Genomic DNA, 15,681 nt, shown 5'->3' on the forward strand with positions numbered 1-15,681 from the left:
ACCATGAACCCTTCATCACTGGTCCCACCCTACAGCCCTCACCCCAACCCTCTGCCCAAGCCCCTCATCCCCCACCCCAGAGCCCTCACATTTACATTATTTGAAAAATATATATTGGCTTACAAAGCAGGTGTGGGGGTGTGGGACTTGGACCTGTTCTGGGCACCACCAAGAAGTATACAAACCTGCTGCTCCTGGGGGAGGGGTTCAGACTGGAGGAAGGACTGAGTGGGTAGACTTGAGGGATGGTTGGGGGAAGCTGGCTGAAGCAGGGCAGGAGTCCCAGCCAGAGGTGGCTAATGGGACTGAGTTCAATGTGCAGCTCAGGTTACATAAACAAGGTAGTGTGCAATCTTCCAGCAAGCCAGTGATGTGTGCATGTAGTAGCATAGAGCAGGAAACAGCAAGAAGCAACTTCTTAAATGTTAATGGCTTCTAGAGTGCCAACTAATGGCTTAATGGACTGGGAAGGGGAGGGGCAGCTGGAAATGTTGTGGGGGGGGGGAGCTACATGCTGCCGTTATCAGTGGGGCAGAAGGTGGACAAGGAGGGAGATACACCAGTCTCCTCTTGAACATCTGAAGTTACTGGAACAACCAAGTAATAAAACGGTCAAGATTTTGGAACCTAGAGCATGGATGAGATTTCTTTTACCAGCCCTGTTAGCAAATATACATAACAAATATTTCAAAATACGAACATTATCCCCATTCCACTATAACAAAATGTATGGGGGGGGGGGGAGGAGGAAAACTGAGGAATCAACACAGCAACCATGTGTTGAAAACACACAATGGAAAAAACACTGGACTGGGACTATTCCTAGCTCTGCCACGAGCCTGCTTGGTCTGGGGCAAGTCATTTCACCTCTCCGTGCCTCAGTTTACCATGTGTAAAATGGGGATAATGATGTAAAGTGCTTTGAGATCTACTGCTGAAAAGCACTATACAAAAGCCAGGTATTCTGATTATTACCTAGCCACAGTAGCATATCACCCGTAAACGTAGGTGCAAACTACAACTGCCTACATGACCCTTAACTCCTACTAAAAAACATTTTTATTTCTGTTTAGAACAGCAGGAAATTAAATTAAAAAATCTTCATTAACACAGCTTTAAGGTTACCCAGTGATAGCTCATGCCCTTCTAGAACATCAAATTTAGCAAAACTCAAACTTGTAAAGCAGTGAAGGTAAAAGCCCACACAACCTTATCTCTACCTTTTTGAGCGATGCCCCAGTATGCCCACAACACACACTCCCACTTTTCCTTTCACTGGAATAGACAGGTGCTAGCGGCTATGCTCAAACACTGAGCTTGCTCACCTGACAGAATACCACACTGGTAAAATTTAAACACCCATTTTATACCCTTTTACAGCCCTTTCACACTTGAACACAGTTAAACCTATACTTCCCCTACTCATCATAAAATCCACAGACCACTCTCACATCTCACCTCACTGCTGACAATACCCATGGCAAGAAGACTCCAGTGCCCTGCTACTGACATAACCTACACAATTGTGCATTGAAATGATGTGGACTGGAACATCAAGCTGCATATATGTCTCCTTCCTTTGATAACACACATGGGGGGGGACTCAGAACCAGAGCTCCTGAGATCACAATCACAGCTCATCCAAGCTGCTCCAACTTATTCCTCCACCATTCAGTACAGCTACACCTAACACACTACATGTAGTTGGAGTTCATTCAGGTAATTCCAAACAGCTACTGATAACTCCGGAGGGAGGATGGGAGTTAAGGCTCGTGGATGTTTACCGTAATCCTGGTTTTCACACGTTTGAGTTTTGCTGAACTCAACATAGTGGAAGGGCACGGGCTATCGACAGGCAACCTTAACTTTGCACTAACAGTTTTTTCTGCCATTTAATATATGGGTTGGTTCACCATCATAGGAGCTGTTCAACAGGGCACATTTTAGAATAGAAAATCCTTCTGAGTAGCGTGTGCCAGAAGATTCCTTGGGGTGGGTTTTGGAAAAGCCTTAATGGGACAAGACAGAGGATTCAAACGCTGCTGGCCAATGGCCTAAATGAAGGACACAGGAGAATTCACTTTGCTGTCTGAGGGTTTATATCACTGTAGGTGACTGTCCTGCCTCTTTCTCCCCTTATTACAGAATATATTGGCCACCAGAGACAGGTAAGGAGGTCCTTCTCTTGCTGCAGGATGGAAGGCAGGCACAGGAAGGGGAAGTCCACTTGGCCTTTTAGTAATTGCTTTCCTTTGTTTTTTGGAGAAATATAGCTTGGCTAATAACGGCTGGCAGAGGATGTCAGGTTTGTTGTGCTTCCAGCATGCTCAGGGCCACAGATCACTGTTACGGATTATGTCAGTGCAGCATAACTTTTTTTTTTTTTAATAAATCATCTTGAATATAAATTGTATTCCCAAACTCTTTACAGAATAAAATATTAGGACAGTGGCCAGTATCTAGCACACACTTTTTCAAAAACTGCACAGTGAATTAAAGCATGAAATCATGAAGTCAGTAAGTGAAGGGAAAGAGAAATTAAGAAGCATAGCTGAGCATAGGTTAAGATGAGATTTAAAAGGGGTTGTAGGATGGATGAAACATATACAGTACGGCTGCAATGGAGGAGGCTGTTACTCAAATAGTGGTGAAATTTTGAGAAGGGACAGAGGAAGGCCGGCTATAAAGGGTGCACAGAGAGTAGAAAGGGAGGACAGGCAAGTAAAGTCTGTTAGAAGTAGGTTCTACTTCTAAAAAGCCAACACGGCATTTTATTAATTAGGGGAATTTTGAACTGAGTTGAATAGAGAACCAGAGAAAGTATTAAAGGAGGGGGTGATATTTTATGTCTGAAGGCAGGCAGCAATACTCTATACATGATGGAGGATAGACAGCTGGAATTTAGAATGACAAGAGAGGAGGGAGTAGCACCCAAGAAGCCCAACTTAACCTTTAGGGAAAGATAAAAAATGAACAGTAGAATAACACTACTAGCCTTTAATTTAGTGACATTTGAAGGTGACCTTGAGAGACCTTAATGGCACTTTCCCATCAATTTATCTATCCTTTCTTTATTAAGAAGACAGCCAGTTAGCTTGCACAGATAACTTTTACTTTAGAAAGGATTAGAGCTAAATGTAACAGCAGTAGTATATAATACATATAAACGTGATTACTTTCAATATGTCATGCCTGTAGAGTACAAATATATCACCCTTCATCCTATAATCAAAAGTAACAAACCGACAAAGTAAAGCATCAAAAACAAAACACTGAACAGATAAAAATCACAAACATATAGGTAAAAGTTTAACTAAAATGCATTTACTGTAATTTACAAACACTGTTTTGGTTTCCCTCTACGGAACTATAATCTGTATTCTAAATTTTCCCCGGAAATTCAAAGCTACTGAATTTAGAGTTTTATCCAATCATATAAATTTAATTTCACATTGAAACTAAAACCCACAACCACCGCCACCACACAAACACTTTAGATTGCCAATAAAAATATGTATTATAGTTCATTTAAGTATGGAATTTTATATTACTGCTTTTACTTATTCTTACTTATTCTTACTTCTGGGGCATGATTTCTTATACGGAGTAGTGTAATATAAAGAACACATTGTCTCCCGTGCGTAAGCTCTGCGTAGGTTTCTCATCCTTAAAAGCATGCAATAATACTGGTTAATTGCTAGATTTCAGGCACCTTTCTAGCCTCTTTCCTTCAGTGGGCGTAAAAGGATTTATTTGTAATATATATTGCTGCTGACAGAATTTTATCTTGTTCTTCTGGAATCTCAGCAGCAATTGCCAAGTTAGAGGCTTCCCCAGAAAGCATGTCAAAGGATTCCCACCCACACACTGAATATCTAACAGGATCTGACCCATTTTTTCCTTATTCAAGCATCAGTACATTTTTTTCAGGGGTGGGGGGAAGGGAAGAATCTTGACTAATCTTGAAACAGAAAAGGAGCTAAATGTATGCAAGAACTGAAGTGGGAACTGTACACTGCTTACTTTTATTTCTTACTAAATCATTACCAAGGTGCTAAAAGACATATTTATAATGCAAAGAACAAATTTATTTTTTCTTTATTTTGTGAATATAATGTTCTTACTTGGTGATTTACAGCTCCAGCTGTCTTTTGCCCCAGCATGAGGAAGACTACACTTATAATTGCTGACTATAGAAAAATACCATGAATTAGCTTTACTTATCTTTTCTTACTGTACCATTGGGCATATTTCTGCAGTTTGAGCAATAATGGTCTCATAGCTGAGTATTCATGATTCTAGAGTGTGGGCAAAAATTAATCACGAAAAATAACCACAGTTAAAATATGATTTTACTAAGGTTATTAAAATAGTCAAATGAGAACAAATAAAAACAATATTCTATAGCAATCAACTTTAAATAACACTTAAGGACCACAGAATTAGGACTGACTACTGCAAATGCAACTAGGCAGGATGAAAAAGGCCTATTGGATCATCTACAGCTAGGCAATGTCCTGGCCAGTGCCAGAAGTAAAAGAATTCTGTTCATGAAGAACCCGTCTCTTGAGTCTTAAATAAATACTTGACACTTTCAACCTAACTTCCTGCTTACTTGAAACAAATTCACACCATCATAGAATCATAGAACTGGAAGGGAAGGGAACTAGAGAGGTCATCTAGTCTAGTCCCCTGCACTCAAGGCAGGACTAAGCATTATCTAGACCAGGGGTGGCAAACCTGTGGCTCTTCAGATTGCAATGATCGATTAAGATAGCCAAAGGCAGGACATTCACGTGCTCGTAGCAAGCTTGAATACATGTGGTTATCCAGGATGAGATCTTTTGGGTTGACACAGGAACCACTCTCATCCTTTCTGCTATTGCTACAAAGAGTTGCATATATAAAAGGCAAGGGCCCGCCTAATGTGTAACGAGTGAAGCCATCATTCCTTGGAATTCTTGAGACGGTTCAGGAAGATGACTGGGAAGAAAATGACCTAGTTGTTATAGAACTGTGACACCACCTTTGGCAGGAAGGCTGGATGGGGGCGCAGTTGGACCTTGTCCTTGGAAGCACACTTTGTAGGGTGGCTCTGACATAAGGGCCTTGCTCTCAGAGACCCTTCTGGCCAAGATAATCACCACCAGGAAGGTGACCTTTCAGGAGAGAAATGTCAGGGAGCATGATGCTAATGGCTTGAAGGAGGGAACCTTGAGCTTCAACAGAATCAGGTTTAAGTTCCATGTGGGAGTCAGCTCATGGACATAGAGTCTCTCCAGCCCCTTGAGAAACTGAACTGTTATCTCTTGGGAGAACACTGACTTGTTGTTCACTGGAGGGTGGAAGGCTGAGATGGCTGCCAAATGCACTTTAATGGTCCAAGATAGACTGGAGAGAAGATCAAGATGGAGAGAGAGCACATTCAGAAGCTTAACAAGAGAAACAATTCCACTTGGCCAAGTAGGTAGCTCTGGTGAAAGGCTTTCTACTACTTAGCAAAATCTGCCGAACCTGTTCCAAGCAAACTTGTTTTTCAGGGTTCAGGTATGTAGCATCCTTGCAGTTAAATACAGGAAGGCGAGGTTTGGGTGAAGTTACCATCCGTGATCTTGTGAAATCAGGTCTGGATGGAGTAGGATCAAGAATGCAGCTGCCACTGAGAGATCCAGGAGCATATCGAACCAATTCTGGCATGGCCACGCCAGCACTATCAGAATAATTTTTGCATTGTCCCATTTGATTTTTAGGTGTACTTGTGAACCAAGAGGGTTGGAGGAAAGTTGTAAAGTGGGTGGTCTGTCCATGAGAGCAGGAAGGCATTGGAGAGGGTGCGTGCAGTGAACAAAACTGATGGCATTTCCTGTTCTGCCTGGTGGTGAACAGGTCCACCTGGGGAGGACCCCATCTTTGGAAGATGAATCTGGTGAAGGGACCACTCGTGGTGAGAGGAAAAGGATCTGCTGAGGTGGTCTGCCAGTACATTCCAGGCTTCTGGGAGATGTGACACTTTGAGATTAATGGAATGCTTCATGCAGAAGTACCTCAGATGGATGGCTTCTTGTCAAAAGGCCGAAGATTGAGCCCCTCCCCGCTTGTTGATGTAAAACATAGCTGCAATATTGTCTGTCAGGGCCTACACCATGTTGTCTGAGATCTGGGGGAGGAACTCTTGGCATGCTAAGCCTACGACCCTGAGCTCCCTGATGTTTATATGCAGGGAGAATTCATCTTGGGACCAGAGGCCCTGAGTCCTGAGATTGTTGAGGTGGGTTCCCCACCCGAAGTCTGACACATCAGAGAGATAGCAAGGGGCACCCCCCATCATCACTGATCTCAGGTCTTTCCACCAGTCCAGGGAGGCGAGGACCAAGGGAGGGACCATGAGCACAAGTCCAAGTGGTATACTGATGCTAGCCACATCTGGAGGAGCTTGAGGCACTGCCTTGTGTGCTGAACCATATAAGTACAAGCAGCCATGTGACCAAGCAGCTTGAGTTACACCCGAGCTATCATGATAGGCATTGGAGAGGGATCCTGGGCTACGTGCATGCAGTGAACAAAAATGATGGCATTTCTATTCTGCCTGCCGGAAGCCAGGGAGACCATGTGAAACTTCAACTTTTTGAGGCAACGCAGGTCCAGGATGGGTCTGAGGTCTCCTTTTGCCTTCGGGATAAGGAAGTAGCGGGAATAGAACCTTTTTCCTTTCATGTCCCGAGGGACCACCTCTACCGCCCACAGGCACAGGAGGCTCTCGATCTCTTGAATGAGGAGTTGCTCGTGAGAAGGGTCCTTGAAGAGGGATCGTAAGAGGCAGTGTGGAATGGAGTTTTTGAATTTAGTCAGGGAGTCCCACAGATTAAAATCGTATCTCCCTAGCAAAGCCTGCTGGTTGGAGATACGTAGTTGAAGACTGATCTGAGGGTGGCTTCCATGAAGAAAAGCATTCAGTCTGATATTTTTGTCCTTTTTATTGTGCGGTCTGAAGTCCCAAGAGATCTGGCACTTGTCCCTCACATGGGTTTCCCCCAAGCACTTCAAGCAGTGAGACTGCAGGTCACTCACGGGCATAGGTTTGCCACAAGAAGCACAAGGCTTGAAGCCTGGGGACTGGAGCATGCCCGGCCCCTAGGGTAAAGTCGTCCCTCGATGATAAGAATTAACTATATACACTAACTCTACCAGTAAAAACTATATACACTAAACTATGATAACGATGAATTAAGGAGGAGTCCAAAAATCACTAGGAAGAAGCCTTGCCAGGGTAAGAAGAGTTATTCCAGCAACCGTCATGAGTGGTAAGAAGGAACTGAGAGGGTGAGGACCGGTGGTGCCTCTTATACTGGCACATAAGCGCATGGCTCCAGAGGGCACTAAAGCCAGCCGAATGGATACCGAGGGAAAATCTCTGGCAACAGTGCACGCGGCACACACACACACCTAACGTGGAATGTATATGATCAAGCACTTGAAGAACAGTCCAGTCAAAATGTATTTTAATTTATGCATACACCAAAAAATGCTCATTCATTTACAACTGTGAAGCAGAATTGATACCCCAAAGCTAGTGAGATTAAAAGCTGTGTATGCCATAAGGAAACAGTTTTCCTACTTAAAGATGGCAATCTGAATTATGAACATAAACTACTGTACAAGATAGATAAATTTCTTATCTCTCTGGAGAAATGACCCATCAGTTCATTCCAATGCTGTATAAATGGGAGATGTAGGGAGAAAAAAAAAACAAAAAACACAAGACTGCATCTGTATGTTCTGTACTATTTAAGTGTGTGATTTAATTCTGTCTCAGCTAGTCAAGTAAGTGAGGTATGCTACTTCAGAAAGAATCTTTTGATGGACATGAGTCTATAGTGTTGAGAGCCTCAACTTCAGCACCCATATGAATAGCTTTATTGACATGAAGAGGAGTGAGGAAGCCGTTCTGCATTTCACATTGTCATCATAAATTACATCAGCTGTAATTCTGTGATTAGACATCAGAATGACTTATGTAAACAAAAGTGAAGAAGGGATGGGAAAAGAGAATGCCACTTTGGAAACAAATACAGTATCTGTTTCTATGGATAGAACAATACCTGGCACTTCTAAAATCTTTTCATCTAGTTGGGAAAGCAAACTCCCCAGAAAACAAGCTGAGTGGGATATCTGTTCATTAGGGGAAAATGGACTTTAAGTCACAGGACTATCGATCTATAGAGCAGCGTGGGTGTCTTCTGCTTTGTTTTGTGAATGCTGCCCTGATCTCCTGGATTTAAGATTTGGACTAGCTGAGTCTATTTATTTCCTTTTGTGATACTTCTATACAAAATGGTAAAGAAAACTTAACAGGAAAGGTTTTGCTATTATAGTGGCACCCTTGTGAGTCAGGGAGGTCGTTTCCATCAGTGGTCTGTGACTATGCTACCGTGTTATACCGGCATAGCTATGGAGCCGTACCTGTGCCACCACAGCGCCCATATAGTAGACATGGCATCAAACTGAGCTAATGCCATCATGAACATACAGAGAACATGTGGGAGCTGTTTAAGTAGCTGTTGCCTGTGTGGTGAGGGGAGGGAGAAAAGCCAGTCTCTGCTCTCTCCAGGACTCAGCATATGGGCATCACATGGGGCAGGAAACCCACACCAACTGGGGGAGGGAAGGGAACAGAACCCTTGCTGGACTTCCTCCCATAACTTTCCAGTCCTGTTCTTACTACCACACTGGGGACTCCATATGGAGACAGAAATCCCAAAGTTGGGAAGAGAGAGGCCAGGCTTCCTTCAACCACCCCCAAGACCCATCATGTGGTGCTGGTGGCCAATTCCCACTTTGGGATCACCATACAGGATAGGGATGCCAATTCCCAGGGGTGGAGAGTCAGAATGGTCAGGCTTCTCCCAGCTCCACACTCATTGGACCCCAACACTTGGACCCAGAGATCCATTCCACTTTGGGATAATAGCCTTCTCCTGATGTCAGCTAATCTAATTAGTCCTGTACCTCAAGCAGTAGCAGCATCTGCTGCAGTGCTGAAGGTTCAGCTTTCAAACTACTGATGATTCATTCAGAGTGTTGCACACAAACTATCTTCCTTTAAAAGAAAGCTAGTAATTACATTTAAAAAGCTGAATCAAAAGAACGTTGTTTGGGGTTGAAAACTGAAGCACTGAAAAGTTAAGAAATGCCAGAATAAAGGTTGCCTGAGTAACCCTAATTCACCTCCCTTGTGTGTATGTATTATGATAGTCTTGATTACATTACTACATACTATTATTCAATAGGACCTCCTTCAGTGGCTAGGATGGATTCACAAGGAGGCAAAATTAAGATTACACCCCAAAATCTGGCATTTCCTAACTCAAATACTTGACTTTGCAACCTAAATTAAGTATTTTTAAAGTAGCTATTTTGTATTTAATTAACTATTTACAGTGTTAATATAGGATTGTTGTAATCTGCTGTGACAAAGTTCCTCCTCTACCTTGGTGGGTCTTGAGCTTATTGGAGGATCTGCTCGCCTTGGAGCTTCACAGCAGCCCTCAGCTTGGCTGTTTTTCTGAACCCACAGTCCAGGTTGACTCCTCCTGTGTCTGACCAGGAGTTGGGAGGATTTGGGGGAACCCAGGCCCGCCCTCTACTCCGGGTTCCAGCCCAGGGCCCTGTGGAATGCAGCTGTCTAGAGTGCCTCCTGGAACAGCTGTGCGACAGCTACAACTCCCTGGGCTACTTCCCCACGGCCTCCTCCCAACACCTTCTTTATCCTCACCATAGGACCTTGCTCCTGGCGTCTGATAATGCTTGTACACCTCAGTCCTCCAACAGTCCGCATTCTCACTCTCAGCTGCTGGTGCTTCTTGCTCCTAGTTCCTCACATGCACACCACAAACTGAAGTGAGCTCCTTTTTAAAACCCAGGTTGCCCTGATTAGCCTGCCTTAATTGATTCTAGCAGCTTCTTGATTGGCTGCAGGTGTTCTAATCAGCCTGTCTGTCTTAACTGTCTCAAGAAGGTTCCTGATTGTTCTGGAACCTTCCCTGTTACCTTACCCACGGAAAAGGGACCTACTTAGCTTGGGGCTAATATATCTGCCTTCTATTACTCTCCTGTAACCATCTGGCTCGACCCTGTCACACTGCACTATCTGCTGTTCTCTGATCTGTCCTGGCAATTAAAATCAGAGGCATTGGGACTGCTCACTATCCCAATGTAATATCAAGACGAAGGCTGTTAATGGATTGTATGTCTGGACTGTCCTCCCCCTTGATATAATGGCTGCTGAGCAGGGTCAAGCCTGGGGTAATAATGACCAGCAGTAAAGTAAGGAGAAGCAGATCTAATCCTTCTCTCTGTTAGACTCAGAGAAAAAACGCTCCTTCCTCTGCCTGACTTGGAGGGTTCTGCACTTCCAGAAGTCATCTTGGGCTACGAGGTGAGGGTTCAACAGCTAGGGGAACTGAAGCGGAAGCAAGAGGAGTGTTGATGGCTGTCTGAGTCATTTCTGAGGCCCCTAGCCTTTCAACAGTAAAGCAGAAGCATCTTTGCGGTTGTGGAGAATGTATGAAGAAGAGACGCCCAAGCCACCTGTCTCCTCTCCTGTAAAGGAGGATCTGTCTCTCCTCTCTTCTTTGGAAGAAAGATAAATCTATTACACAGGTTATACAGAGACTGTACATAAAATCTCTTTTGAAATACTGTAAAGTCTTCTAAAATGCAGGAAGTTTCCTTTCCCTGAAAAAACAGTTTTTCCAGAACAAGCTCCCAGGCACTTCAGTTTTATTTGTTTTTTATACCAACACAATTTCCACATCCTGGTCAAGTCAAAACAATAATGTTTTTAGAAATGTGCCTACTCAGCTGCACACATTTATGTGCAAGTATGCATACACACTCTGTTTGGCTGACCATGGCCAAATTGCCTGCAGTTACCTTGTTATTTTGTTCTCATTCTCTTCCCTTTACTTTGGCCCATCGTTGAAGAGGAAGCAATGCCACATCAGCACACACCACTGAAACGTATGACGACAACCACTGGTGAGCTGCCTGGTTAATATTTTGATCTACTTTCACCAAACTACCACTACTCCAGGCAACACAGCATATGTCTGCTCCCTCTCAGCCCACAGTTACCCACAAAATAATGTTCTGCTGCCCCCATATACTTCATCTGGTCTACCTATTTTGACAAACAGGCTCTGATTCTGAGAATTCCTTCTGTCTTTTGTGCTCTCCAGTTGTGTACTTGGCTTCTCAGTTTCCAATATATTTTCCAGAATCTCCCATGAACTGTAAATCATCTTGGCTCCTAATTCTCCTCCCCCATCTGCTTCTTGTCCCTTGTCTCTCACCTCTTCTTCTTTATCTATCCCTGTTTCCTCTCCACTATTCTGGTTGTTTTCACATACCAAGTCAGTCACTGCTTCCGAGGCAAGTTCAAAGAGTTGACTCCTTTTTGAAGATAATTTTAATTATCCATGTCATCTGATGAGTTCACAAATAGATACCTGTAAGTTCTATGAAACAAGGAAATAGGTCTTCTGGAACTCCAAATAGTAATGTGGTACTGATACATGGGGCAGCATAAATATCAGGCATAAAACTGAGTGAACAGAGATAGTGTTCATGCTTCAGAATGTGATTTCACCAAATGATATCAAGAAATAAACTATGTAATCTATCCTAGTCACCTGTACTAATGTAATTATTGTAATTTGTTAGCTTTAGGATGAACATTAAGCATTTCAGAATAAAAAAAAAAAGACGTTTGTGTTACAAGTGAGATGTGAATTGCACATATAAACTAAATTAAATTTCTATGGGAAAACACAATAAATGTTATGTGCAACAAATGGAAAGGAAGTTGAAAGACTGCAACATTTAATCTAAAAGCATTTTTGCCATAGATTTGAATAAGTCACCTCTTTACAAGAAGAAAGAATCAAAGAATATAACATTTGAAATATTAGCAAAGAAATTATTAATTATTTCTTCAGAGCACTATTGTATTTCCTGTCCTTTTCTGCCTAACAAATTAAAATCTGAGTAATACATGGGCACAGGAGTCTGTGCTAGCAGATCCTGTGACGCAAGATTGTGGCCTTGTTTACTTGATGACTACATTCTGAAGCCAGCTGCACAAGTCACAAAGTACAGCAGGAAATATAATACTGAAACTCAGTAAATTACCTTTATTTGTTTTTTATGAATCTGTCTAGTGTAAATGAGTCACAGCTAAATTAGATCTTTATTTAATTAAAAACTAAACTTTTATTAAATCAATTTCTTGTTTGTTGTGAAAGATTTCTTTTGTGGCAAAACTAATTTGGTGTGAAATACAATTTTTTTTAAATGCAAGCTTCTTACTAGAATAATCCCAAATTAAACTGATCACACTCAGTTTTAAACCCTGTAGTGACTAGCTAAAGCACACAGGGCAAGTAGCAGCAGAGAAAATGAATTAAATGCAAGTAGTCTCATAAAAATTTAAGCCTTACACGCAAAAAAGTCAAAAGTGACTTAAGGTAGGTTTCTTTCTTTTAATGAAACTAATATGCACATACTGTAGTACTATAACCATTTACATTTATACACAAAAGATAAAGTATGGTGTTTGACGCCCCATAAATACCATAGATAAGGCAAGAAAAGCAGAATTCTACTTACGGATACGATTCTGAAAGTTGTTGAGCTATTTTATAAGCTGCTGGGTCTCTGTCTAGTGCATATATTGTAATATCAGTTACTTTCTGTAGAAGGGCTTTAGTATGACCTCCTGCTCCAAACGTCATATCAAGCATACGCTGTTGAATGCAAAAGAAATAATACTGTTACTTAATAGTACAAGGTAAAGAAACCTGCTGTTGATTTAAGCCTTTTCTAGTTAACCTCTCTAATATGGTGTGGAAGAATAAATATTAAATCCATTTCACAAGCTTTTTTAAAAACATTTTAAAGCTATTTTCATTGAACATGCTTCAAAGAAGAGAGCAGACCAATTCACATTTATTTTCTTTTGCTCAGATTGTGATCCCACATGGAGGAGAGCTTCTATGCACAAGAGGAGGTCAGTCACTTCTCTGCAACATCATATCTCCCCTTTTCCCTTCCTCCTGACTTCAAAGGAGGTTGAAGGGTCTAAGCACTGCACAGGATTTACTCAGCAACTTGTATGATTGTGCTTGAAAGGAAATATGATGGGTATGTACAAAACACCAGCGGTTCACAACTTCTTTTTTGGATCCCAACTTATGATGGGCTGGCAAATAAACTCCCTCTCAGACCTGTCTCCACAGGTCACATCCTGCCACTACTAAAGCTGTCTCTTGTCTCTTTCCACTTTTCTGCATCTGCTTTTTATTCCCCTTTTCATTTTTTCCCCTTTCCTAAGTATATTTTTCCTTTTTGCACCCTGAATCTCTCTCCTTCTCTCTCATTGCACCTCTTCTTATTTCTCATTCAAAGGCTACACACTGCTTGGGTTCAGCTGCATGGCAGGTTTCCTTGCAGCTAAGCAGAGTCCTATAGAAGAAAAAGAAAATAATTGGTGTTTGGACCAGTGGTCTGCAGCTTGTACTTGTACCCCTTCTACACTGAACATGTGAATCATTCCAACATTAGGGGCTTCCAGAAAAACAGGAAGGAAAAATTGGTAGCTTTCAAGGAACAGCCTATCTAAAGGAGCAAATGTACAGAGATTGTAATCCAGGCACTGTCTATACACTAACATTAGGAGTCTGGGTAGCAAACAAGAGGAATTGGAACTGCTCATTTATAAGCATAAATTTGATCGAGTTGGTATTACTGAAACCTGGTGGGATGATTCCCATGACTGGAATTTTAAAATCAATGGTTATGAGCTATTTAGGAAGGATCAAGAGGGCAAAAAGGAGGGGGGAGTAGTACTCTATATAAAAATGGACTAACCTCTTTCCGAGTCACTGATAACTCAGAAAAAAATTATCTTGACTGCTTGTAGATCAATGCCTTAACAGATAATGCAGAAGATGGGGTATTAAGGTATGTTTACACTGGCAGAGTTACACAGCCGGCAGTTACAGCACCGCTCAGAGAGTGCTGAAGGGAAACCACTGTTGTGTGTTCATGCTGTCAGCTGCCTATGCAATAGTATGTTCACATTTGCAGCACTTGCAGAGATATTTGGAGCGATGCACTCTGGGCGGCTATCCCACAGAGCATCTCTTCCTCTTCTGCAGCTAAGAGTTGTGGGAAGGTAGAGGGGGTCATGGTGCATCCTGGGTCCTGTCCCAATGCCCATGATGCATTGCTTCGCATCCCAGCAATCCCATCCTGTGCGTCCATCCGCATTTGGTGCCATCTTTCAACAGCTTGTGTACTGCGTGCTCTGCCTATTTGGTCTGCCTGAATGGATCTGCACTGTTGACCAATATGATGCTCGCTCTCACTAACACGTCATGAGCGGCAGTGTAGTTATTCCTTACACTACAAAGGCAAGAGCAGTTCAACATTGATCTCACATAGTAGCTACAACATGAGATTGCTTGTGGCATTCACAGAGGTGCTAAACCACAGTGGAATGCTGCTTTTGGGCTCACAAAACAAGCACTGAGTGGTGGGATCACATCGTCATGCACGTCTGGGATGACGAGCAGTTGCTGCAGACCTTTCAGATGTGGAAAGCCATGTTCATGGGACTGTGTGATGAGCTCACCCTAGCGCTGCGGTGCGAGGACACGAGAATGAGAAGCGTGTGGCGATTGCACCGTAGAAGCTGGCTACTCCAGACTGCTACCGATTGGTCACTAACCAGTTCAGAGTGGGAAAGTCAACCACTGGACTCGTGTTGACGGAAGTGTGCAGGGCCATTAATCGCATCCTGCTCTGAAAGACCGTGACTCTGCGCAATGTGCATGACATTGTGGATGGCTTTGCACAAATGAGCTTCCCTAACTCTGGAGGGGTAACAGATGGCACACATATTCCAATGCTGGCACCAGACCACCTAGTCATTAATCGGAAGGGGTATTTCTCTATGGTTCTCCATGCGCTTGTGGATAACCATGGGCGTTTCACGGACATTAATGCAGGCTGGTCCGGAAAGGTGCATGACTCACGCATCTTTCAGAACACTGGCCTGTTCTGGAAGTTGCAAGCAGAGACTTTCTTCCCGGATCAGAAGATCACTGTAGGGGAAGTCAAAATGCCCATTGTGATCCCAGGAGATCCTGCCTACCCATTAATGCCGTGGCTTTTGAAGCCATAGATGGGGCACCTTGACAGCAGCAAGGAGGGTTCAAGAACAGGCTGAGCAAGTGCAGAATGACTGTTGAGTGTGCTTTTGGTTGTTTAAAGGACCACTGGCGCTGCCTATATGGGAGGCTGGACCTCGCCAATGCTTATGGCCACGTGCTTTCCTATGCTTATAGCCACGTGCTGTACGCGCCATAATATTTGTGAATAGAAGGGTGAAAGCTTCACTGAGGGCTGGACTACTGAGGCTCAGCACCTGGAGGCTGAATTTGAGCAGCCAAAGACCAGGGCTATTAAAGGGGCGCAGCGCGGGGCCATAAGTATCAGGGATGCCGTGAAGCAGCAATTTGAAGCTGAAATCCACTAATATTTGCTGCTATGCTCAGGAGTGCAGTGCTTGCAATGGTAGGAGGTGATTGTGATTGGTGCAGATGATGTATTATGAAGGTT

The 15,681-nt window shown here is 43.0% G+C and overlaps 1 protein-coding gene across 1 annotated transcript in view; it reads right to left on the bottom strand.

Moving 5' to 3' along the window:
• METTL15 (methyltransferase 15, mitochondrial 12S rRNA N4-cytidine) overlaps positions 1-15,681 on the bottom strand; it is a 196,583-nt gene that overhangs the window by 88,356 nt on the left and 92,546 nt on the right. Inside the window, 1 exon segment of the mRNA XM_048854029.1 lies at positions 12,667-12,803. Within this exon segment, the coding sequence (XP_048709986.1) occupies positions 12,667-12,803 (137 nt within the window).

The sequence above is a fragment of the Caretta caretta genome, chromosome 6, assembly GCF_965140235.1.
Source record: "Caretta caretta isolate rCarCar2 chromosome 6, rCarCar1.hap1, whole genome shotgun sequence".
NCBI lineage: Eukaryota > Metazoa > Chordata > Testudines > Cheloniidae > Caretta > Caretta caretta.